This window comes from Lissotriton vulgaris, chromosome 12 (assembly GCF_964263255.1).
Source record: "Lissotriton vulgaris chromosome 12, aLisVul1.2, whole genome shotgun sequence".
Lineage (NCBI taxonomy): Eukaryota > Metazoa > Chordata > Amphibia > Caudata > Salamandridae > Lissotriton > Lissotriton vulgaris.
This window is the reverse complement of record NC_141700.1, coordinates 284,446,959-284,471,230: the sequence shown is the minus strand read 5'-3', so window position 1 is coordinate 284,471,230 and position 24,272 is coordinate 284,446,959. Positions and strand designations below refer to the sequence as shown.

The 24,272-nt window shown below is 42.5% G+C and overlaps 1 protein-coding gene across 4 annotated transcripts in view; it reads left to right on the top strand.

The window, feature by feature from the left end:
• Positions 1-24,272, top strand: part of HACL2 (2-hydroxyacyl-CoA lyase 2) — a 565,926-nt gene that overhangs the window by 296,953 nt on the left and 244,701 nt on the right. For all 4 annotated transcript variants that reach the window (XM_086945056.1, XM_086945057.1, XM_086945059.1 and 1 more), the window contains 2 exons: positions 18,589-18,700; positions 18,962-19,061. In XM_086945056.1, the coding sequence (XP_086801182.1) occupies positions 18,589-18,700; positions 18,962-19,061 (212 nt within the window). The remainder of the gene's footprint in view (positions 1-18,588; positions 18,701-18,961; positions 19,062-24,272) is intronic.

The window sequence follows — 24,272 nt, the reverse complement described above, 5'->3', positions numbered from 1 at the left end:
ATCCACCGATTTATTATTATCAAAGCTACTGCCATTAATAAGTTGTTACGTCTTGATGGTTTAGACCAGTGGTTCCCAAACTTTTGACTCCTGAGGACCCCCACTGAATTACTACTGGAAGCCGGGGACCCCCAAGCAATTTGTACAATTTAAATTCCTTTTTAAAAATGCCTATTGAAGCAGAGGCAATTTCAAGAGGGAGACAGTCTGAATTGGGTCTGTTGGCATGGACATGTATGCATACAGCAGTGTATTATTTAGTGGTACCCAAGGGCTTGTGGAAAGTGAGCAATCAGACAGCAGCACAAAAATCCTACTGCTGATTCCGGTTGCATCTATTTTTGCCTGCCTGCCAAGTAACGGTAACCTATACACATGTGCCTGTCAACGTTTTATTGCTTTTATTGTATTGCCTGTATTTTCATTGTTGTGTCTGTGACTGCTGTCTGTCTTCCCCCGCTGCCTGTACGTGGCCCTTTTTCTTCCCTCTGTTGCCCTCGCTGTCCCCGTCTTTCCTTCTGTACCCCTCGCTGCCCCGTGTCTCTGCCCGGTTTTCCCTTCTGTCCCCCTTGCTTTCCTCGTGCCTCTCTGCCCGTTCTTTCTTCTGTTCTTAGCTGCCCCAATATTTCTGTATTCTGCCTCTGTGCCATTCGTTTTTTGTGACCGTCTGCCCTCTATGGCACTCATTTTTCTCTCGTTTTTGTGCCCGTTTTGCCTTCTGTTCCACTCGTTTTCCCCTCGTTTTTTGTGCCTTTCTGCCCTCTGTTCCACTCGTTTTTTGTGCCTTTCTACCCTCTGTTCCACTCGTTTTTCCCTTGCTTTTTTGTGCCCTTCTGCCCTTGTTCCACTCGTTTTTTTGTGCCTGTCTGCCCTCTGTTCCACTTCGTTTTCCCCTCGTTTTTTGTTCCCCCTCTGCCCTCTGTTCCACTCCTTTTTTGTGCCCTTCTGCCCTCTGTTCCACTTGTTTTTTGTGCCTTTCTGCCCTCTGTTCCCCTCGTTTTTTGTGCCCTTCTGTCCTCTGTTCAACTCGTTTTTTGTGCCTTTCTGCCCTCTGTTCCACTTTGTTTTCCCCTAGTTTTTTGTGCCCTTCTGCTTTCTGTTCCACTCGTTTTTTGTGCCTTTCTGCCCTCTGTTCCACTTGTTTTTCCCTCGTATTTTGTGCCCTTCTGCCCTCTGTTCCACTCGTTTTTTTGTGCCTTTCTGCCCTCTGTTCCACTCGTTTTTTGTGCCTTTCTGCCCTGTTCCACTAGTTTTTCCCTCGTTTTGTGTGCCCTTGTAGTGTAGTTCCTATATTCCCAATAGGCCCTGCGCATTGGAATAATATATACTATAGACTTGACGTAGGACTGAGGTCTACTAGGTCTCTATCGAATATACTAGACTTAATTGTGAGTGCCAGCTAGCTCAGAGGTCACTAGAAACTTTCTCGAATAAACAAGAAGGGGTTAGTTTCTGACAACTGCATAAACATGACAACTTTGTTTCCCAAGAATAAGAAATCAATCTCTAGAGTCGCGGAAACAATAGATAGTTAATTCACTCAGTCAATCGCGCATGCTTCGTTTCACCAGAAGTGCAGAGAAAATAGAGAGACGGGCGTTTTCAATAAAAGTTTATTTATTGAACAGTCTTCTTCCTCAAGCATAAGAAATGAACTGCTACAATCGTAATACTGGTTATAAAGTACAATGCGTACAGTACGAAGAGTATTATAAAATAATACTGTAAAAGCATGATATGGTTTCTAAGCCATAAAATACATACACTAACAAATAAAGACTAAAAGTACTCAACTGGTGCTTCTAAAATACGCCTACCCCGGTGTACCTAACCTAGGTCTAGTACAAGGGAAGAAGTAAGTGAGGTGTAGCTTAACTTTAGTATTCTTTTGCCAAGAATATATTCCAAGAATTCTCTTAAGGGTCTAATCCGCTCCGTTCCTTGGTTTAGAATGAAGGTGGTTTTGTATCTCTCTCTCAGTACTCGATTTCCCAGCAACCCGCAAGGGTAGCCTGGAAACACTGGAGCTGGATTTCTCTGCAAGATAAAAGACAGCGTCTCTCTCAGTGCGTCAGCTGGAGGATCGGCTTCCTTCGGCACCTGCAGCAGGGCGTCAGGCAAGTAGATAGTCGAACTGCTCCAAACCACCGTGTGTTTGTCTGGGCAAATGTGGGCATATTTATACCTTGAAGGTTCCAAGTTTGACGTAAGGTTGGACATAATAACGTCATCAAAGGCTCAGTTCTTTGAAAACTCCTTGAGTTCTTGGATAAATCAATATTCAAGCAAGGGGAAGTCCCTGACTGCTGAAGGCGGGTTTTTCCACGAAATTGTTGTGGATTCTCTGAACTAGTGGAAGTAGCCATGCCGTATTTGGGCAACATAGGCTAAGTCTAAATATGGTTATGATTTCTATGCCTATATAAGGACAGGGTGATTTATACCTATATATGGGCATGAATCGAGAAAATTACACTAGGGCCCTAGATTTATATACAACACCCACTCCACTTTAATATGTTCAACATGACTTAATTATAAGCATCTAAACATATCTAGAGCATGTGTTTACAATCCCACCCAAAATACATGAAATGCACTTGAAATGAGCATTTCTACAGTACGCATTAAAGGAAATAATGTCATTCTAAGCATAAAGTATGATATTGGTAATGCAAACTGAATGAATCATGAAATTTACATTTATGAAAATGGCTCTTGAATACAGACGAAAAGGTTGAGACCATTTCATAACATAGTATATCAACAGTTATAGTATTGAGGACAAGGCCAAATATTGTCTCTAGGAAGGAATTTCTTGTTCTTTAAGAATAGTTTTACTTTAAGTAGATTACTTTTGTGCCAAAAAAGTTAAATGTTTTGGGAAAAGTCAAATCGTAGAAAAAAATATAGAGTTCCAAAGTTAGAAGTCTTGTTTTGAAAAAGTGAAGGCCGAATTCAGAGTTCAGAGAACGCTTTGTGCTAATTTCAAAAGTTATTCTCGGTGTCAGGAGAAAACATCAGATAGTCTAGGCTGGCAAAGAAACCGTCTACCATAGTAGGTGAAAGTGGAACTACTTCATCAAGTAGATCAAATGTGCACAGATGGGAAGCATCGCCGTCAGCGCCAGGTGCCGCATTAGCAATGTTCATATCAGATGGTACCTGTGTGCCTGTTGATCCTCGTATCTCACCCTCAGTTAGACTTACTGGTGAGACCTCCATGAATGCCGTCATCAGGATTGGTAGCCGTTGGGGACAACACGATACATGAGTCGTTACCGGACCTAGCAAGGCGTCAACATCCAATGGCAGTACTGATGGAAGTGTAAGACAGATGTCCAACGCGCATTCTTCTCTGCAAAGCAGGCATCGTAGAACAGGTAAGATGCAATCTTGCCAGATAGGTCTGAACGAAAGAAACCAAGTGGTATTCAGATCTATTAAACGAGCCAAGCCAAGAATCTGTGTAATTCTGTCACGATACCGCATGGCTAGGAGAACTTGTTCCATGGTAGTCTGGGTACCGTTGGTGACAGGACTTGCCATATAAAGCAGAATAAACGAAAATAGAATTCCAGCTACCAGTCCCAAAATGAGAGGCAGGCCGCCGAACACAGACTGCACGAAATTTGGAAAAATGCAGAGGACTGCTTCAAAGGGTGCTATGTGCGATGCCGCTGGTATCAGACATTTTTAAGATTTGACTTAACATTTCTCAAAACAAGAATGAGCCATAGCAGGAGAAAAAGTACACCTAACACAATCCAAAATTCAACCCATGGTGAAACCAGATATGTATTTTTAAGTTGATGAACGAGTTCTGTTATTTTTTCTTTGAATGTTTTATTAACTGGCGTTGTTTCAGGTTCACTGGGATCCTCAGAAAAATTATCGAAGTTGAGAAAATAGCCAGAGGCAGTTCTGTCAATTGTTGGGATTGCATCCAGATTTTTCGTAATCACTGGAGCTATTTCTTCCTTTGACATATTTGTATAGTCAGATGCTACATCATTGAAGACAGGTGTATCTTGACGAACTGTTATTTGGGTCTCAAGAGGCACATGTTCCATGGCTTTGTTGCATAGTCTTTCTTTTCTCACTGCAAGTTTATGAAAGGTGATTAGTCTTTCAGTTTAAACCTCTTGGATTGTAGCAAGATTTGGTCATCTGCGACATCTTGGGAGTCCACTGGGCCTACTACTTATTATCAGCCACATGATGCGGTTTTACCAGATCGATGGATACAACTCTGTTCTCCTTTTTACCAGCAAGAGGCGGTAGTACCACTGATCTTATTCCAAGGATTGCTAAAACAGGTACTGGTTTTCTGTAAGAAAGCCCAAATTCCTTCTTAACCGCAATCTTTTTCCTGACTAGATCCCCAATCTTTGGAATCCAGACAGGTCTTGCTGGGACAGGTGGTTTTTCTTCAGTGGTCGTTGGCTTTTGTGTTGTGTTACTCAGACTTCTTGTTTCATTTAAGTCCTGTAAAACAGCCAAACGGTCTTTGATATCAAAGGGTTTTAGTTCCACCACTGAAGTTTGACAATCAAGATCCTGGATGAGCATTCTAGTACCAAATAGTAGTTTATATGGAGTGATTCCCCCCATAGAATTTCTTGGCAGATTAAGACTACGTTGGACACTTATTAGATGTTTCACCCACCCGTCACCCAAACCTAATACCCTAGCTGTTATAGATTGCTTTATGTCACGTTTTTTTCTTTCCACTAGCGCATTTCCCTCAGGATGGAATGGACTTGAGTACCGCAATGCAATGCCCAAGCTAGCCATGGCCTCCTTGTAAGCTTGAGAGCTAAACACAGGACCCTGGTCAGAATGTAGCGTACCAATTGCTCATGTGCTGATAAAGACTCGCAAATCTTTTATAACAGTTTGGGCGTCAGCCGAGCGCTGAGGCCACATCCAAATGAATCTAGTGCAGGAATCCACTGCGACCATGAAATATTTATAGTTCCCATCCCTTTGTAAGGGACCACAGTGGTCCAGGTAAACGCATGCTAATGGTTTATCTGAGATCAGAAGGGGCGTCTGTGCAGGTTGTGTCACGGTTGAGACTTTCATCTTCTGACAGATTTCACATTCTAGAACATAGTTTCTAGTTTGTTTCCTCATGCGCGGCCACCAATATCTCTGTTTTAGTAAGGATACTGTGGCGGAAACCCCTGCATGTGCAGAGGCGAGCCCTTCATGTGCTGCTAAGATCAGTCCTAACCTATGTTCCATGTTTGGGATTGCCCTATCCCCCCTCCAGGGATTCAAGCAAAAGAAACATTATTTGCATCAGTTATATATGAATACTTTACTGGAAAGCCTTTCGGGAGTGTTTTACCACTGTCTTTTATTGAAGCGGTGACAGCCTGCATTATTTCGCTGTCTATTTTCGTTTTTGAAGCCTTCGCGGCTTCATCAGCCAATGAATTACCTGCAACGTGAACGCCATCACATTGATGACTCAGTGTATGAATCACGTGAGTCTTTTGTAGTTCTTTCTGTGATAGAACTACTTGTTCCCAAAGCGTTTTATGCTTAATTGTGCCACCTTTTGCGTCTTTGAAACAGTTTTGAACCCAGTTCTGCAGATATTCATTGTCAGACCGGACGCAGTAATGCGAATCGCACACTATGAGTGTGGGGAATTCGCGATCGGTATTTTCAAGCGCCATCTTGAATGCTTGGAGTTCAGCTCGCTGAGCTGTACAGTCTCTGAGTGATTGAGTTTTAGTGACCATCGGTCTAAATTTACCTTCGCGCCAGCGACCTTTAACAATCACGCACGCAGCACTATGAGCTTGTTTACCCCCAATTGCGGGTTGTGCTGAACCGACTGGGAGGCAGATCCTTCTCATACCTGGCAGCTAAAACATGGAACTCACTCCCCACTTACCTTCGCCTTACCCAGAACCACCTAGCATTCAGAAAGCAACTTAAAACGTGGATATTTGACAAGTAATCCTCCTCCCCCTCCATAAGCGCCTTGAGACCCTCTGGGTATGTAGTGCGCTATATAAATTCTTTGACTTGACTTGACTTGACTTGACTGTATAAATTATACAGCCATAATGTTCTAGAGGCAGAATTTCAGTCGGCAGAGGACCCTCTTGTTCGTATTGGAGAAATTCTTGTGTCTTCAAGTATGGGTCAAAAACGTATTCAACGTCTGTTGCAGCAAGAGAGTTAACCCATTGTATCCATTTCGGATGTAAAGGCTTAGCATTGGGAATGCTTGCTTTTGTTACTGCCTCTAAGGCAGGTACAGGTGTAACGATCATTCTGAGTTTACCCTGCGCGAGAGCTCTCTCTTTTACTACAGCAGTTTGAACCGCTGTCAGAATCTTTTCCGTAGAAGTGAATTTCATTTCATCTTGTGTACAAGTGTGATTTGTTTGCTATTGGTACCTTTTCACCTTCATTAAAGGTTAGGTATGTGAATCTGCATCTTCCTGGGATGATTCGGATCACAAGATTGCGCACGTTGTCGCGTGTCTGTAATTGTGTTTTTGCTAACATGTCTGTTTGCACTGAACGCAAAATTTCTTTGTGTTCTCGAGTCCAATTAGTTGGTTTGAAATCAGGTTTTATTAGTTCGTAGAGAGGTCTAACTCTTTCTGCGTAATTTAGAACATACAGAATCAGAATCAGAATGTTTATTGCATAATTAATTAAAATCATTACAATTTCCACAAGTCAATATTATAATAAAAAGGAAGCAATTACTACTAAAAAGAAGATTGAACTCTTCAGTTGTTAAATAATATAACACAATTTTAAAACAAGCTTCCTCGGGTAAACTCCCACCGGCATTAAGAGGTTGAAATGTTTGGTTCATGTTAGTGCAGGGATTACCGGTCTTAGGGATCAGGATAGAGTTATTACACCGCTTATATCATCATGTCCTTGTTCCACAAAACTCAAGCATTTATTCACTTTTGCCAGGAATTTTGTTCCCCGGCATGCTAAAATGATTGAACTCCCTCCTAGCCAGCAAGTTACAGCTTGCCTACAGGTACGAATTTTTAACTCGTTACAGATCTGTTTCAATAATCTTCGACGTTGTACCAGGAGGGCCGGGCAAACGCACAAAAAATGGACTAATGTTTCCGTTTTATAGCCACAAAGTCTACAGCTCTCAGTCTGGTGTTTCCCTTTCCAAGAAGGTGCTAAGTCTTTTGAAATGTGTATACCCATCCTGTAGGCCGTAAAGGCTCTTTTTATGTGCACATTAAAATGAGAGGTTAAATATGCAAGCGGTCGTCCGGCTTTGAAGGAGTTAATTATGGTCCAACCATGTCGCCGCTTGAGCAGTAATGCTTTGTCCTCTTGAAAAGATTTCGACCTTGCTGCCTTATTGGCTAGTCTATTTATTGTTGCTCTGTCCGTCGCATACGTTCTACCAAAATTCAGGAAACCCAGAATTGTCTGTAAGTTTTTCAGCGTCCTTGGAGGTTGAAGCAGCGCACATTTCTCTAGAAAGTTGGCTGCTAGGCTTTTGCCTTCACTTGATAACTTGTATCCTAAAAATAGGACGTTGAGGTGGGCAATTCGTGATTTCTTAAAATTGAATTTGTACCCTTCAGAAGCTAACCCAAGTATTATGGTGTTCACTCTTTTCAAGTGCACGTCCAAATCGTCGTCTGTAAGATAGATGTCATCGACATAAGATAATGCCTCATCATCATACGTTTGAAGTAACTCTGTTACTCTGGCTGAAAATAACCCTGGACCATTCTTGAATCCCTGGGGGAGACGGCAACATTGTCGCTTTGTCCCCATAATTGAGAAAGCGGTCAAATACCTGCTTTCTGATGAAATGTTTTGACAGAAAAAACATTTGAAATATCTAATGTGGTTTTATACTTCTTACGCACAATGTTATTCATTAGGGCTGCACTGTGTGCATTTTGTACTGCAAAAGTTTTGCAACAAGAGTTTGTAGTCCAAAACTAACGATATGTATTGTCTGGTTTGGAGACAGGAAACAAAGGATTGTTCATAGACGAGGTGCATGTTTCAATCACCCCTTGGTATTCAAGTTGATCTAAGCTCTCCCTGACCTGTTTTTTAGCTTCTTGCTTAACTGGATACTGCCTTTGTGCAGTAGATTGATTTTTTAACTGGATTTTATGATGAGGAGAGTCCTCATCCCATCCTACATGATTTTTATATAATGCTGGAGCTTGGGCAACAGCCCATTTTGTGGCATAGGAATATTTTTTATGAAATGGAATGTGATTTGAGAAGGCTGGCATAATTATCTCTTCGCCATGTGGGCACTCCCTGACAAATTCAGGTGGCCAGTCTTGTTCAGCTAGAAGAATATCATAACCCTTAGATAGCTTCTCCCAAAAGAGTGCTTTTATTTTCCTAGGTATGTCCCCCTCCATCCGGAGTGTTACTTCACATAACTTGTGGGGTACACTAACCCTGGTGTCTGCAGTTTCCACTTGAATGCATTCATTCAAGTCCACTGTCTCCAGATGATCCATCAAGATCTTGCGAGCTATGGTTACCTCTGCTGCGCTGTCTAGCATTGTCTGGGCCCAATCCCCGTTCTTGAGTTGTGTCCTCAAGATCCTCGGCATGTCTGATCTTTATGCTTGCTACCTTCTTCTTGGTGAATTGAGTTTTCTTATTTTTTGGAACGTGCTGTTTGTCTTTCGACTTCACACGTTCTTCTTTTTGTTCTGATCGTCCTCTTCTCTCGGATTTCTGCAAGGAAGTCTGAAAGGTACGAGAGGAACGTGTATCAGTATCTTGATATCTATCAGATTTTCTCCAATTATCCCTATTCCTGAGGTTATACCTCTTTTCAGAGGGCTCCCATTGGGGAGACCTACCTCCCCTTTGGGGAGATCTTCCTCTGGACTGAGAGAGCTTCTCTCTAGGAAGCGTCTGTTTGGTGTTTTCCCACTTCTTTTTAGGAGTGGTGAGATTCTTTTTAATAAAAACGTTTTCAGTATTTTCAGTTAGTTGGGGCTTTACTGGTTTCCCACCCAAACTATCTCTATCTAGTTCTTCATAGGATTTTTCAATAATTCTGGCAAGCTCATATGGTTGCTCAGTAATATCTGTTTCTTTTAGCTTCTGGCGGATTGCCACGGATGCTGCTTCACCTTTAATGTTAGCTAATAGTATAGCCGAGATCTGTTTGAAATCTTTTAGTGATTTCATACCAAGAATTAAAGCAGGTTCTGGTCCATATTAATTTTGAATCTGTCTTAGGACGTCTGGTGTTACCGCCATAGACGGAACACCATGTGTTTTTGTGTAGATTGAAGGAAAGACTGTACCCTAAGTGTCACAGTCCTCCACATGTGGTGCTATCCCCATTGGCAAACAGATTGTCAGAATTCTGTGTTTCTCATGAGGTGTACTATCAGGAAATACTGCCTCTATTTGAGTAATTGTTTGGGCTAACCAGAACGGAATTTGTTCCCGTTTTGCGGACAATTTACCAATTACTGATTGTATAGTCTGTGGTGTGATTTTGTTTGTGTTCCCCTGATGAGGGGTGTGCTGTGGAATCCTTACAGCTGGTTGGACTGTTAAAGTCCGCAAGACATATTTAACCAATTGTCTGTGTATTTTAATTAACTGTTTTAGCTGTGCTAACAGTTCTGGACCTGTCATTTTTTCAATGTCAGGATGTGGTGTATAGCTGGCTAGTACCGACCATGTTGCTCCTGGTCTACCTAGTGGACCGAGCCTGGTAATGTGATTTTGAGGTTGTAGGGCGCCATTAAACCAGAGTTGATGCTCTTGGTAAGTTAGTGGAATTTCAACGTCCTCGAAAGGAACGTATTCCGCTGGAGGATCCTCTACTTTGTAGTAGTGGAACTTGTGTGTTACTGGATTTGCTGTAGGAAACAGAATCCATGAATAGAATACCTCTGTCTGTCGATATTCATGTGCCTCTATCACGAAGATTACTTTACCACCTCTCAATGATACTCCATTTTCTATAAGTTTTATAGTTATGATTTTCCTTATATTCGCCGGGATGATTATTGCATTCAGGAAATTTTGTTGGAGATTTGTGTCATCTAACACTGCCTGAGCTGCTGCTGCAGCTCTCTCCCTCTCGTCGTCACAAATTTTTTTGACCGAGAGTTTGCAGAGCAATTTTCAAGGAAACAAAGATTAGGTGCACAATATTTTGGAACACTGTATCCTTCAACGTTGGAGAAACCAAAAACTAATACATAGGATTTTCGTCCTACTCAGTTTTGGTGGATATTATATCCTTTCACCCACTCCAGACGTCTATTGGAGTATTTTACGGGAAAAAGGGGTCTGTGTGAGAAGCACGACTGAGTTACTCTAGTATCTAGCGTTAAATTATCGCCTTACCAAACGTTGGGCACCATGTAGTTTAGTTCCTATATTCCCAATAGGCTCTGCGCATTGGAATAATATATACTATAGACTTGACATAGGACTGAGGTCTGCTAGGTCTCTATCGAATATACTAGACTTAATTGTGAGTGCCAGCTAGCTCAGAGGTCACTAGAAACTTTCTTGAATAAACCAGAAGGAATTAGTTTCTGACAACCGCATAAACATGACAACTTTGTTTCCCAAGAATAAGAAATCAATCTCTAGAGTTGCGGAAACAATAGATAGTTATTTCACTCAGTCAATCGTGCATGCTTCGTTTCACCAGAAGTGCAGATAAAATAGAGAGACAGGCGTTTTCAATAAAAGGGTATTTATTGAACAGTCTTCTTTCTCAAGCATAAGAAATGAACTGTTACAATCGTAATACTGGTTATAAAGTTCAATGCGTACAGTACGAAGAGTATTATAAAATAATACTGTAAAAGCATGATATGGTTTCTAAGCCAAAAAATACATACACTAATAAATAAAGGCTGAAAGTACTCAACTGGTGCTTCTAAAATACGCCTACCCCGGTTTACCTAACCTAGGTCTAGTACAAGTGAAGAAGTAAGTGAGGTGTAGCTTAAGTTTAGTATTCTTTTGCTAAGAATCTATTCCAAGAATTCTCTTAAGGGTCTAATCAGCTCTGTACCTTGGTTTAGAATGAAGGAGGTCTTGTATCTCTCTCTCAGGACTCGATTTCCCAGCAATCCGCAAGGGTAGCCTGGAAACACTGGAGCTGGATTTCTCGGCAAGAGAAAAGACAGCGTCTCTCTCGGTGCGTCAGCTGGAGGGTCGGCTTCCTTCGGCACTTGCTGCAGCAGGGCGTTGGGCAAGTAGATAGTCAAACTGCTCCAGACCACCGTGTGTTTGTCTGAGCATATTTATACCTTGAAGGTGCAGAGTTTGACGTAAGGTTGGACATAATAAGGTCATCAAAGGCTCAGTTCTTTGAAAACTCCTTGAGTTCTTGGATAAATCAATATTCAAGCAAGGGGAAGTCCCTGACTGCTGAAGGCGGGTTTTTCCAAGAAATCGTTGTGGATTCTCGGAACTAGTGGAAGTAGCCATGCCGTATTTGGGCTGCATAGGCTAAGTCTAAATATGGTTATGATTTCTATGCCTATATAAGGATAGGGTGATTTATACCTATATATGGGCATGAATCGGGAAAATTACACTAGGGTCCTAGATTCATATACAACACCCTTCTGCCCTCTGTTCCACTCGTTTTGTGTGCCTTTCTGCCCTCTGTTCCACTTCGTTTTCCCCTCGTTTTTTGTGCCCCTTTTGGCTTCTGTGCCACTCGTTTTTTCCTTGTTTTTGTGCCCCTTTTGCCTTCCGTTCCGCTTGTTTCCCCAGCCACTCTGCCCCCTGCGGCCCCGCCCCCGACTGCCCACTGCCCATTCGCTGCCCCCGCCTCCCGATTGTATTTGGTCTCGCCGCCCCTGCGCCAACATTCACAGCTCTTGTGTGCTGTGAGGACGCATGGGCGTTTCATTTTTTACTACGACAGGCACTCGAATCCTGCGGCCCCCCTGGGAATGTCTCATGGACCCCTGAGGGTCCGCGGACCACAGTTTGGGAAACGCTGGTTTAGACCATTCCCTTCCCAGTCGAGTGTTGACCGGATAGGGGATTTGTTTATTTGGAGTGGCTAGCCTTAGTGAGCTTTAGTGAAAAAAGGACCAGAAAGTGGTCTGTCCAACATAGTGGGAGTATCTCCTCCACAGCTACATCTGTTTTGTTGGCGAAGATTAGGTCCAACACATGACCTCCCTGATGAGTGGGACGCAATACCAGCTGCTGTAAGTTGGTGTTTTCACAAGCGTGGCGTAGTTCTTTAAAAACAGTCTCATGGTTTCCATTCTCCCAGGGATTAAAATCTCAGAGGATCATTCATTTGGAATGAGTGTGTGAAAGATTATATATCACATCAATCAGTTCTTGATAATGGGGGGCAACTCCTCCAGGTGGTCTATAACAGAGTATTCCAGAACACAAATAGTCACTGCTGTCCTTGAGTGAAACCCCAAGTAGCTCAAAACCCTGTACTTCCTCTACACACATTGGGGAAAGATTCCAAGTTTATATATATATATAATTCCTACCCCTCCACCTCTCCCACCCACCCTTGGTTTATGAAATATTTTGAAGCCCGTAGGGCAGGCCAAGCCTAGCTCAACTTCCCTATCCGGTCGCGCCCAAGTTTCTGTAAGAAACAGAACATCCATATTATGATCTTCTAGCATGAGTACATTTCCAGGTGGTGCTTTACAAGGGATCTCGCGTTAACCATGCCACAGTTAAGAACATTTGACCTAACTTCTTTAAGGATATCCTTACCACAAGTCTGTCCCCTGCTGTCAAGGACTGTATCTTCTGTATACCTATAAAATGATTGATGCCTTACAAGCGTAAGGATGGAAACTTGAGCACACCTTTATGCAAAATTAATTGCTAAATATTCTTGAAATTTAAATGTCCAAACGTGGTTTGACAGAATATTCAAGATTTTTATCCAATCAGTTCTTTAAATCATATTGCTTCATATAATCCAAAATGACTTCAAGAGTTGAACAAACTCCAAAGTAAATTGATGATTATATTAATCAACGTTGAACTAGTAGCATGATGTGATAGAGGTCACCCCAATGCATTTTGAGCCCTAGGCTCTTCAGGGGGAAAGCGTCAAGAGAAAAAATGTAAATAGCGATGTTAAAGACAAGAGCCCGAGGAAACGTGTTGAAATAATGCAGGGATGTGCATTAATCATGAGTGAATAACACCCACGGTGGCCCCAAACATTTTAAAAAAATCAAAAACTTGAGTGAACACTCGTGTAAAATGGGTGATATTCTATATAAGAAACTAAAAGTGCAAATGGTGATGGCTACTATAGACAAGTGCTGATATAAACAAAACGTGTGGCCAACAGTGAAGGCCGAAATAACAACAAAACGTGTGCTAGTGCAAATAACGAGAAAACCGAGTGCACAGGAATTAATGTGGAAACCTGCTCACAAGATGTATGCCAGTACGGTTTTGGTGACAACCAAGTAGATAAATTAGTACATTCATGCTGAAATCTTGAGAAAATCAAATAACGAGAAAAACAAAAAACAGAGAAAGCTTACCATGCACGGTGTTTGAAAAGACGCCAGAACCGGCGTTCGGTTTTCTAACTCTCAACGTGAGAAATGGTGCCGAAGCACGACCATGCGTATAAGTCGCGCTGATAGTGAATATAGAAAGAGGACAATGGAATCGGTGCAAAAAGGGTAGAAACGAAAAGAATGGAGTTGTGATTGGTAAAATGATATAATATAAAAGCACGACAGAAATCCATAAGAATACAAATTAAAATGGCAATGTAACAATGTGATCAATGGCGAACTCGCATAAGAAACATGAACAAAGATTGTGAGTGTCAATAAAGTTGTAAAAAAAAGTCAATGCAGCGATGGAGACATTATAAACAAGGATAACTAGCCTACAACCGAAGGTATATTAACGTGTGAAAAGAAAAATGAAAAGAGATTTAACAAGTTAAGTCAAATACATCAAAGAAACGGAAACAAGAAGAAACACTAGAAGAAAACCGGGCATGTGGGGAAAATAAATACAGGGGTCTGAGAGTAAATAAGGAACATAATTGAAAGAACAGAAAGATGAGTGTGAAAATCAGCTAGACAAAGGTGACGTCAAAACCGAACAGGGCAGATAGGGTGGGACTAAGAGTGAAAGGGAAACAGGGAAGATAACTAAGAGAATGAGGAAAATAGAGCTGAATGTACACTAGATAAAAGCTGTGATGAATGTGAAAATAAAACGTGAATACAGTGAGGTATAATAAAAGTGCTAGGAAAGAATAAAATAGCTTGCTTAAAGGATGTAAAATAGTCAGAGAGAGACCAAGACGTAACCAAATATATACATCGATAATTAAAGAAAACAGCTGTATTCCAGTTTCTCATTGAGGCCCGTCAGATGGATGGCGCTCAATTTATGCATCCAGTACAGTTCTCGTTGCAGCAGGAATTTTTTGGGATCCTTCCCAAAGGATTCTCTCACTACCTCCAGAATTTGAAAACAAATTTGACTCGCATTATGGCTATACTTCACAAAGTGCGCCGCGATACATGACTTCAAATTTTTTGTTCTTATGTTGCTGCGGTGTTCTGTGAGTTGTATTTTTATTTTGCGCTCTGTTTTCCTGATGTAGGGTAACCCGTAGGGACATTTCAAAAGATAAACAACGTTCCTTGTGTCACATGTTGCATTTACTTTAAGTTGAATGGGATTGCCTTGAGTGGGATGCATCACCACGGTACCTGGAATGATACTGTTACAGTTTGCACAGTTATGGCATGGGATCGTCCCTTTGTAGATGGTAGATTCATATGTCCGTGGTTTCAACATCGGTTGCAAATTACGTGACAGTTGGTATGCGAATATTGGTTGGGTTTGAAAAATGTGATTACTCTCAAACCCCTCTATTCATTTCCCCCACATACCTGGTTTTCTTCTACTGTATTTTCTTGTTTCTATTTCTTTGATGTATTTGACTTAACTTGTGAAATCTCTTTTCATTTTTCTTTTCACACGTTATTATACCTTCGGTTGTAGGCCGGTTATCCTTGTTTATACTGTCTCCATCGCTGCATTGACGTTTTTTACAACTTTATTGACACTAACAATCTTTGTTCATGTTTTTTACGCGAGTTCGCCATGCCATTGATCACATTGTTACATTGTAATTTTAATTTATATTCTTATGGATTTCTGTTGTGCTTTTATAGTATATCATTTTACCAATCACAACTCCATTCTTTTCGTTTCTACCCTTTTTGCACCGATTCCATTGTCCTCTTTCTATATTCACTATCGGCGCGACTTATACGCATGGTCGCGCTTCGGCACCATTTCTCACGTTGAGAGTTAGAACACAGAACGCCGGTTCTGGGCGTCTTTTCAAACACTGTGCATGGTAAGCTTTCTCTGTTTTTTGTTTTTCTCGTTATTTGATTTTCTCATGATTTCAGCATGAATGTACTAATTTATCTACTTGGTTGTCACCAAAACCGTACTGGCATACATCTTGTGAGCAGGTTTCCACATTAATTCCTGTGCACTCGGTTTTCTCGTTGTTTGCACTAGCACGCATTTTGTTGTTATTTCGGCCTTCACTGTTGGCCACACGTTTTGTTTATATCAGCACTTGTCTATAGTAGCCATCACCATTTGTTCTTTTAGTTTCTTATATAGAATATCACCCTTTTTGCGCGCGTGTTCACTTGAGTTTTTGAATTTTTTTTAATGTTTGGGGCCACCGTCGGTGTTATTCACTCATGATTAATGCACATCCCTTCATTATTTCAACACATATTTCCTCGTGCTCTTGTCTTTAACATCGCTATTTAAATTTTTTCTCTAGATGCTTTCCCCCTGAAGAAGAGCCTAGGGCTCGAAATACATTGGGGGGACCTCTATCACATCATGCTACTAGTTCCACGTTGATTAATATATTCATTAATTTACTTTGGAGTTTGTTCAACTCTTGAAGTCATTTTGGATCATATGAAGCAATATGATTTAAAGAACTGATTGAATCAAAATCTTGAATATTCTGTCAAACCACGTTTGGACATTTAAATTTCAAGAATATTTAGCAATTAATTTTGCATAAAGGTGTGCCCAAGTTTTCATCCTTACGCTTGTAAGGCATCAATCATTTTCAAGTTACTCAGCGCCTCAAAGGACAGGAGGTGGCCCTCCTGAGCACCCTCACCGTGTGAACTTTTTGAAACACCAAGATTACCCTCAATCTAAAAAGGAGTGCAGCGGTTTTCATTGATTTAGATCTGGATACCTATAGCAATAAGTTAATCTCTAGAATAAGTGAGACAGGAGGTAAAATATGCAGCGCAGCTGGCTCTGAGCGTGACCGGTGCGCGGAGGGGTGCAGACGGGCTTACCTTTGGCGCGTTCGCGCTTGCATCGCGTCTCCTTAAGTAGGGAGGAGTGCGGCTAGAGCGCTAACCAAGATGGTGTGGCTTCCGGTGACCCACATTTACAGGCGGAGTACACCAGCACACCTTGGTAGTGCTAGGAAAACTAAGTGCAGATGCAAGCTAAGTGCAAAGGCAACGTTCACAGGTCATTTTAAAATACTCTTCCTGTAAGTTAAAAATTGTAAGCAATCTTGAACCAGCGCATTCTAAAATCAGCGGTATTGCTCTAATGGAAACAGAGTTTCAAGGACGTGCAGCAAGTAAACAGTTTCTATAATAAAAACAGAGTTTCAGGACGTGCAGCGGGTAATCATTCATTTATAAAAGAACAAAATGCTGTTTCTCACAGTCTGTAAAGCAATGGGGTAACCCAATATCCCTCAGAACCTGGGCATAAATACTATAAATAACAATTGGTTCTGTCAGGTAGACAATAATTTCTTTGTAGTTTTTGTATTTTAAAAAAAAGGGCATGAAATAATAATGACAAGTGAACAAACACCTCAAAATGAACGAAATCTTACTGTGTATTTAAATTATTCATACAGCTGGTCAGAAATTACCACAACAAGACTAAATGAACAAAAGGCTGTCCGGTAATTCAATCAATAAGAACGGCGCATGTGAGCGTGATTATAGTGACAAAGTGAGTGTAGTGACAAAGTGACAAGATTTGTGTATTTAAACACAGGGTTGACATAATACTGTACATATATTTACAATGAAAGCATAACGAACAAGGTCCAATTTTTAATTCTAACACAATCACCCTTAGCCTAATAATTGCATTATATAGTTTTTTGCTAGAGGGTGTCTTAAGACATGGATTGACAAGGAAACCCTTGAGGTTTCGACCCTGACAAACATCATAAGTTGAATAAGTCAGAAGCAGATCTTCATCAGGACAAGATGGTGTATTGGACATCCAAATCTTCGATAATTGAAAGACTCCAGGAGGGCAAGTCAAAGGAGTTTAGAGGTGAAAGGCCCTGGAGTGGTCATCTATCTGGACGTCAGAGATGGAACGACCAGGTATCTGAAAATCGAGGAATTCAATGACAGTCTGTTCAGTGATGACGCATCAAACTTGTGGTCCGTATGAGTATGGGAAAATCACAGAAAAGCATAGCAGTAAATGTCAAAGGCAGCGTTTCAGTAACATTTCACTCACAGTGAAGCCAGCCGATACAGAGAGAGAGACAGAATTATAATAAACACAACAGTTCACGGTCAATGCCAGACCAAATTAGGGGCCCAGTTATTGAGAAAGTCTCAAAAGTGCACACATGGTATATCTCTTTGGATTAAGTGCAGCTATATACGGCTTTTGTGAATTCCCAAGAATTGACAGAAGTAGGACAAGAAATAGTACTCCTGGAAAATATTTGTGAACTGCATTTTAGCATGAGCAAATGTGCATGTGTAGATTTGCTCATGCGAAAATCTGAGAGTTTGCAAGTTCACTCTCCCTCGAACCACTTTTTTCTCATCTCTGGAAGAAGGTTTACTTTTGCCATTGTCAGGATTGAATTTCCAAGATTTCTCAGTATGGGAAAAGATTAGAGAAGAGTTGTTGAAAACCCTTAAAACATGCAAGTTAGTAGGTTTGCAAAGACTCAAAAGGGCATTCTAACCCTGGAACTATTGCTTACCAGTACCTTTAGCCCCAGTATGTAGATCAAAGGAAACATGGCAACATAAGGGGATTGCAAGTATTCAAACACTACTATGGTATGAGCTCTGGCATAATCAGAGAGGCTATATCAGAGCTCTTATATAATTAGATTGCTGCCATAATTTGTTTGCACTCATTCCCCACATCTATCTAACTCTTCTTTGTTTTTAGGGAAGCTCATATTGATGCCACCCATGCTGTTCTGATTTTGTGTGTTTCACTGAAAAAAGCCAAAATTGTCATTTTCAGTGCTAGTTTGTCCGTTCTTAGGTTGATTGTCTACGTTCCAGTTTGAAAGTGAAACCAATTAATGTGATAGCCTCGTACACAGGACAAAAGTAGAGGTTGACCAACATAGTGAACATATGATATTGCTTTGTAGTTATATCAGCTCTCCTTGTTGACACCCTTGAGTAACATGAGTCGGAAACTGATGTTAAAAACCCTCCTGCATGGCATCTCTTATCCATATTATCGTTTACTTTTTTGTTTCAGGTCCCGTGTTTGTTGAGTTTCCCATCGACATTCTTTATCCTTATCACGTGGTGCAGAAGGAGCTGTCCCCTAAAGGGGCTCCCAAGGGCATTATGGGAAGAATCATTAACTGGTGAGTACAGCATAAGCGCATGGGGTATTGCATCTCTAGAAAGTAACACAAGAACACTGGGCTTAATTAACATGTTTAGTGACATGATACATGTATAGTAGTGATTGCTGCAGTCTAGTAATACAGTGCTCTGTGCTGTTGAGTAAAACCTTAAGATTTTTTTGGTGATGTGATTACTATCTCTTATTGAAGAACAGGTGTATTGAGCTTGACAATTTGCCTTGCTGATATAATGTTGGACCTTCTTATTTTCTGTATTAGGTATCTGCAGAACCATCTCAATAATCTGTTTGCTGGAGCCTGGGAGCAGCGAATCCTTTCTCCTATCCCTATCCATATTCCTCAGGCTAGCGCAGAACAGGTGAGACATTCTTTTCGGTTGTGTGACTCCGCAGCGCATGCCGTTACATCGCATGCCATTACAACATGATTGTAACAACGCAAGTGTTGTTCCAACGCGTTACCATTACAACGCAAACTTTACCCACACATATACCTTTACAAATGTTTCCTTTAGAACAGGTTTTGATGTTAAAGCATGTTTTGTAAAACCACATGCGTGGTTAAATTGATGATTGAAAATATACATATTTTACAGGTAAATAGATACAAGGTTTCAAGGTTTTCTCCAGTATTGGAACTTTCATAGATTCCCATGCTTTGTATCATTCCCCGTCGTGGGAATGGGAGCCTCTGTAAAAAGAAAATACCATAGCAGTAGGTACAAAAGAGAAACCTAGGCCTAGGCCTCATCTAATTTTGTAGCCTATCAGCCTCTTTTTGTAAAAGAGACCAAAAAAGTTGCAACAACTAATCAGAACAGCCTCACCCCATAGAACCCTCTTGAGAGAGCCTCAGATTTTCTACCGCACATTGTGCTAAGGGAGTCTCCTCTGAGCTCTGCTCAGTTTTCTTTCTTCATTATCTAAAAACAACTATTTTTCAGAAAAGATGTGGGATAAAGAGAAGAAAGTCTTGTTCAAGGCTTGTGCTACCTGTTCAAAGAAGCGACTGTATGTGGATGACAAGCATACAGATTGCATTTATTGCTTGTACCCTGACCACAAGGCAACAGAATGTAAGATTTGCAGGACCTTATCTACTAAAACATTGAGAGACAGAGAAGGAAGACTTCTAACATGGCTGCAAATGATGAAGTCTAAAAAGGAGGTCATTTCCAGTGACAGTGAAGATTCCTCTTCGGCTTCCTCTTCAAGAAGATCTAAAAAGAGGGGTAGGTCTTCCCCTTCAGCATCCACTGCGCCTACTTCTAAGACCTCTCAAAAAGACTTCTGATAGGTCTGGTAGGTCTAGTCCCCGAAAATCTCCTCACTGAGGTGCACAGGAGAAAGTGGGAATGGTTTCTGAGGTGGTATCTTCTCAGAAGGGGTCTCAAGGGCCTTCTGTTATCTCTCCACCTGCTGGGAAACAAAAAGGTTTTTAAAAACCTAGGGCCAGATGTAGGTAACTTCAATTTACCGATTCTAAAATACCGAATTTTACCGATTCGGTATTCCAGAATCGGTAAATGATATGTAGGAAAAAAATCGGTATTATTTACCGAATCGTTAAAAATCGGTATCGGACATTCGGAATTTACCGAATCGGTATTTACTGAATCGGTATTTACTGAATCGGTAATTCCCATTCATTCCTATGGGCCAAAAGGCCCCTAGGAATGAATGGGAATTACCGAATCGGTAAATACCGAATGAGTAAATACCAATTCGGTAAATTCCGAATCGGAAAGCAAGCAAAAGTGAAACTTAAGAAAGCAGCCAATCAGGTGCTACCACCCCAACCCCCCCCCCCCCCTCCCTCCCTACCAGGAAGTGGCTACACAGGCAGCTGCAACTAATTAGAAGGTTCTGGAGAGGCAGTCAGAGCACAACAGAGACACAGAGCTGCAGGGAGAGTATTGTGGAAACTTCAGCAAAAGTAAAATGGCAAGCAGCAGTGAGAGCCAGAAGGCTGAAAGAAAAAGGAAGATAAAGTTCAGCAGCATGGAGCTGCAGGTACTGGTGGAGGAGGTGGTGAGAGTGCACATCAAACTTTTTGGCAGGCACTCCCTCACTGTTCCTGAGTCTGCCAAACGGAACATCTGGCTGGCAATAGCAGAAAAAGTAAATGCAGTGGGAGTCACACCCAGGAACATTGAGGATTTAAAAAAACGATTTTATGACATCAGGAGCCTCACCAAGAAGAAGATGGCTGAAATTCACAAGCAGGCTGGTGTCACCGGTGGAGGCAGGAACCCAGCGCCCCCCCTGACTGACCTGGAGGAGTTGGTGGCCTCAATCATAGAGGCAGACAGCGTCGTGGGACTCGGAGATGTGGACAGTTCTGCCAGAGCAACAAAAAAAGGTAAGACGCATGAGCAGCATGACACCCCACACCAACCTGCTTCCCTTTAACCTTTGTGAACAAGCCAACCCCAGTCCAGTACTGCTTTCACTATACAGGAGCAATGCATTATGGGAAATGTAGTCAGCAAATGTAAGAACCTGTGTAAATGCACAGACATCAGCTAGTCACTGAAAGTAAAGCAGAGAAATGAAAGTGAAATGTGTAAAGCATTTATTGTAGTGACTGTGACACAGTAGCACACAGTTGATATACGCTTATTTACACCTAGGTGCTAAATCAGCCAGTCGACCCACAGAAACAGAAGGGACAGCACCAGCGAGGGAGGAGAGTGATGAAGCAGGGCCAAGCGAAGTACAAGCCACGCAGGAGGAAGGTGCCACGACTGGCATCTCACAAGAAGATGAGACATCACTGACCCCAGACTTGCTGCACTCCCCACAGCTCTCACAATCTCCTCCCCTGGTTTTCTCACCAGAAACCTCCCCATCACTGTTCCTGTCCACTCCTGCAACCCCACCAGTCAGGAGGCGTGTCGTGGCCACACTACCAGCAATGGAGTCAGCAGAGGGTGGGGGTGAGGCTCAAACCACTGTAAATGTCAGTTCTGCAGCACCTCAGTCCAGTAATGAGCCAGTCACAGCGCGCAGAACACAACGCGCACCCAGTAGTGCAGGTGGACGTGGAGATGGCACGGTGTTCCGTGGTCTGGAGGGGAGCATGGTGCGCATACAGAGGATGCAGGGCAAATCGATCCAAGCCTGCCATCGCCAATTCCGAGTCCTGAATGACAAAATGGGAAACATGGAGAAGGGCATGAGTGCCATTGTCGAGTCCAATAAGGAGATAGCTAAAACAAATGCAGACATTGCTGCAGGGATGCAGCAGATGAGTAACACCATGACACAGCTCTGCTCAAAACTAGACAGTCAGTCCCACAGAAGGAGCAGGGAGGCCCGTATCCACAATACGGCCATCAACCGTCTGGCCACTGCCACATCCCTGCTTTGCCGTAGGGGCATTAATATGCAGGAGGCCTTAACGCAGAACACGGCTGAGGTCACCAGGGACATGGCCAGAATCACTAGTGCCCTAGAGGCCATGCTTCTGTCACACATTGCGCAGAATCCTGCCCTGGACGTTGCAGAGGCTGACGACAGTAGTAGCCGGAGCAGCATGGCAAGCGCTGTTCTGGAGCCTCGGAGGAGTAGCAGGCGCCCAGCTGAGTCTGCAGGTCATGCCGAACACAGTGACCAACATCAGGGAAGCGTGGTCACAAGTGATCGGTCATGGGTGAAGTAACCCGGGACAGGGCCCCTGATGATAGTCCAGCGTGCCTGATTGGTCAACCAAAGCCGGACTCTGTGATCTCCCAGGCGGCGCAAAGGAAGTCTAAGAATCCTTCGGCTCCTCTGGCCTCTCCACAGGATAAAGAGGGTCGACCCCTGGACAATGTCGGCAAAAGATTCTCGTCAATGTCAAGCCTCCTGGTTCGTGCTTCCAATGCACTTGCGATTTTAGGGCGATACGATCGCCAAATGTGGTGTGATATGTCTCCATTTGTAGACCAGTTACTGGAGAGTGCTAAGGCAGATGCAAGGAAGATCTTAGAAGAGGGGGAACTATCTTCCGCAGAAAGAATTGACTGTGCCATGGACATCGCCACAACTGCTTTTAGAGCTTTGGCAGGTTCGGCTGTCCTCAGAAGACAGGGCTGGCTTTGGGCTACCTGGTTTCGCCCTGAAGTGCAAAACAAAATATTGGATTTGCCTTTTGATGGGGATATGCTTCGCGGAAAGCACATAGATGATGCCTTACAGGATATTAAGAAGGACACAGAAACAGCTAGGTCCTTAGGCACTCTTCAATATCGTAAGGTGCCGTTCCGAGGAGCTAAAGGCAAAGGTTATTCCAATAGAGGAGGATACCAACAACGTTATTCCTCGTATTCCCAATCATCTCAATCCTACAGGCCCCAGTACTCTTAAGGCAGGGCCAATCTGCTTCTTTCTCTCGGCAGCCAGCAAGAGGCCGTCAAGGTTGCCAGTTATCTCTTGGAGAACATTTTTTTTCTGTCTTCGAAATATTGACTAACTCCGACCTCCCACAATTCAATGCTATGGCGCAACAGTAGGGGAGCAACAGACCGAGGCTTTGCCTCTTTCACAAAGCTTTGCTCCTTCCTTCTACCACTCCAAGCACTAACTCCTCAAAGGTTCAGCTGCTCTAGAAGTGTCAACTTCCTTTTGTGTTCTCTGCCTTTACTGCCCTCAGACTATATGGTCCTACAGCCTATGTGAGCTACACTTAGATCACCATTGTGCAAATGACTTCAGTATCGACAGGGTGTCAAACATTCATATGAGCAATGTTTGATTGCATAATACGTCACACCCCTTTTCAGTTATATAATGGCTTCCTGACTGGTCCAGCACTGTCCTACAATACCTGTTTGATTTATTTGTTGTTTATTTTTCATGTCAAAACTATATGTTCGAGGCATTTAAGCTGTAGATCACATTCTTTGCATACTCCTGCCATCTAGTGTTGGGTCCGGATGTCTGCATTTTGTGCTTGGAATGCCCAACGATAAATCAACCGGTCTTGCCACCTCCTTTGGAAACATCATGTTTATTCAACTTGTCAACAGGCCCAGATAAAGGTGTAAGGTCCATCAGCTGCTAGAAATGTCATTGTTTGCGATATAAGCAAAAGGAACAAATGATGGACTGGATGCTGAACAATGCAAATATTCACCCCTAGTCATAAGGATCTGGGTTTAATCCATAGTTATTTTGCTCACCACGCCACCCCAGTTTGGAGCCAGCCATACGCAAATCAGTCTTGATTCTGCTCCTCATGGGAGCAGTCCAGCCCGAACTGCAGGCCAGGTCCTCCCTGGACTGGAAGCAAGCATACTGGGATTGGGTTTGATGCATCACCCCTCATCAGCCAGGCTAGCTTGATTCCAGTGGCGCAGTGAGCACGGGACCCACGTGTGGACATACCCTTCCCACTTATGGTGACAAAAGCAAAAGGAACAAATGATGGACGGAATACTGAACAATACAAACATTCACTCCCAGTCACAAGGACCTGGGTTTAATCCATCGTTATTTTGCTCACCAGGCCACGCCAGTTAGGTTGAGCATTTAGGAAGTGTTTTAAGTGTCCAGCTAACATGGCAGGAATTTGCAAATATTATTAA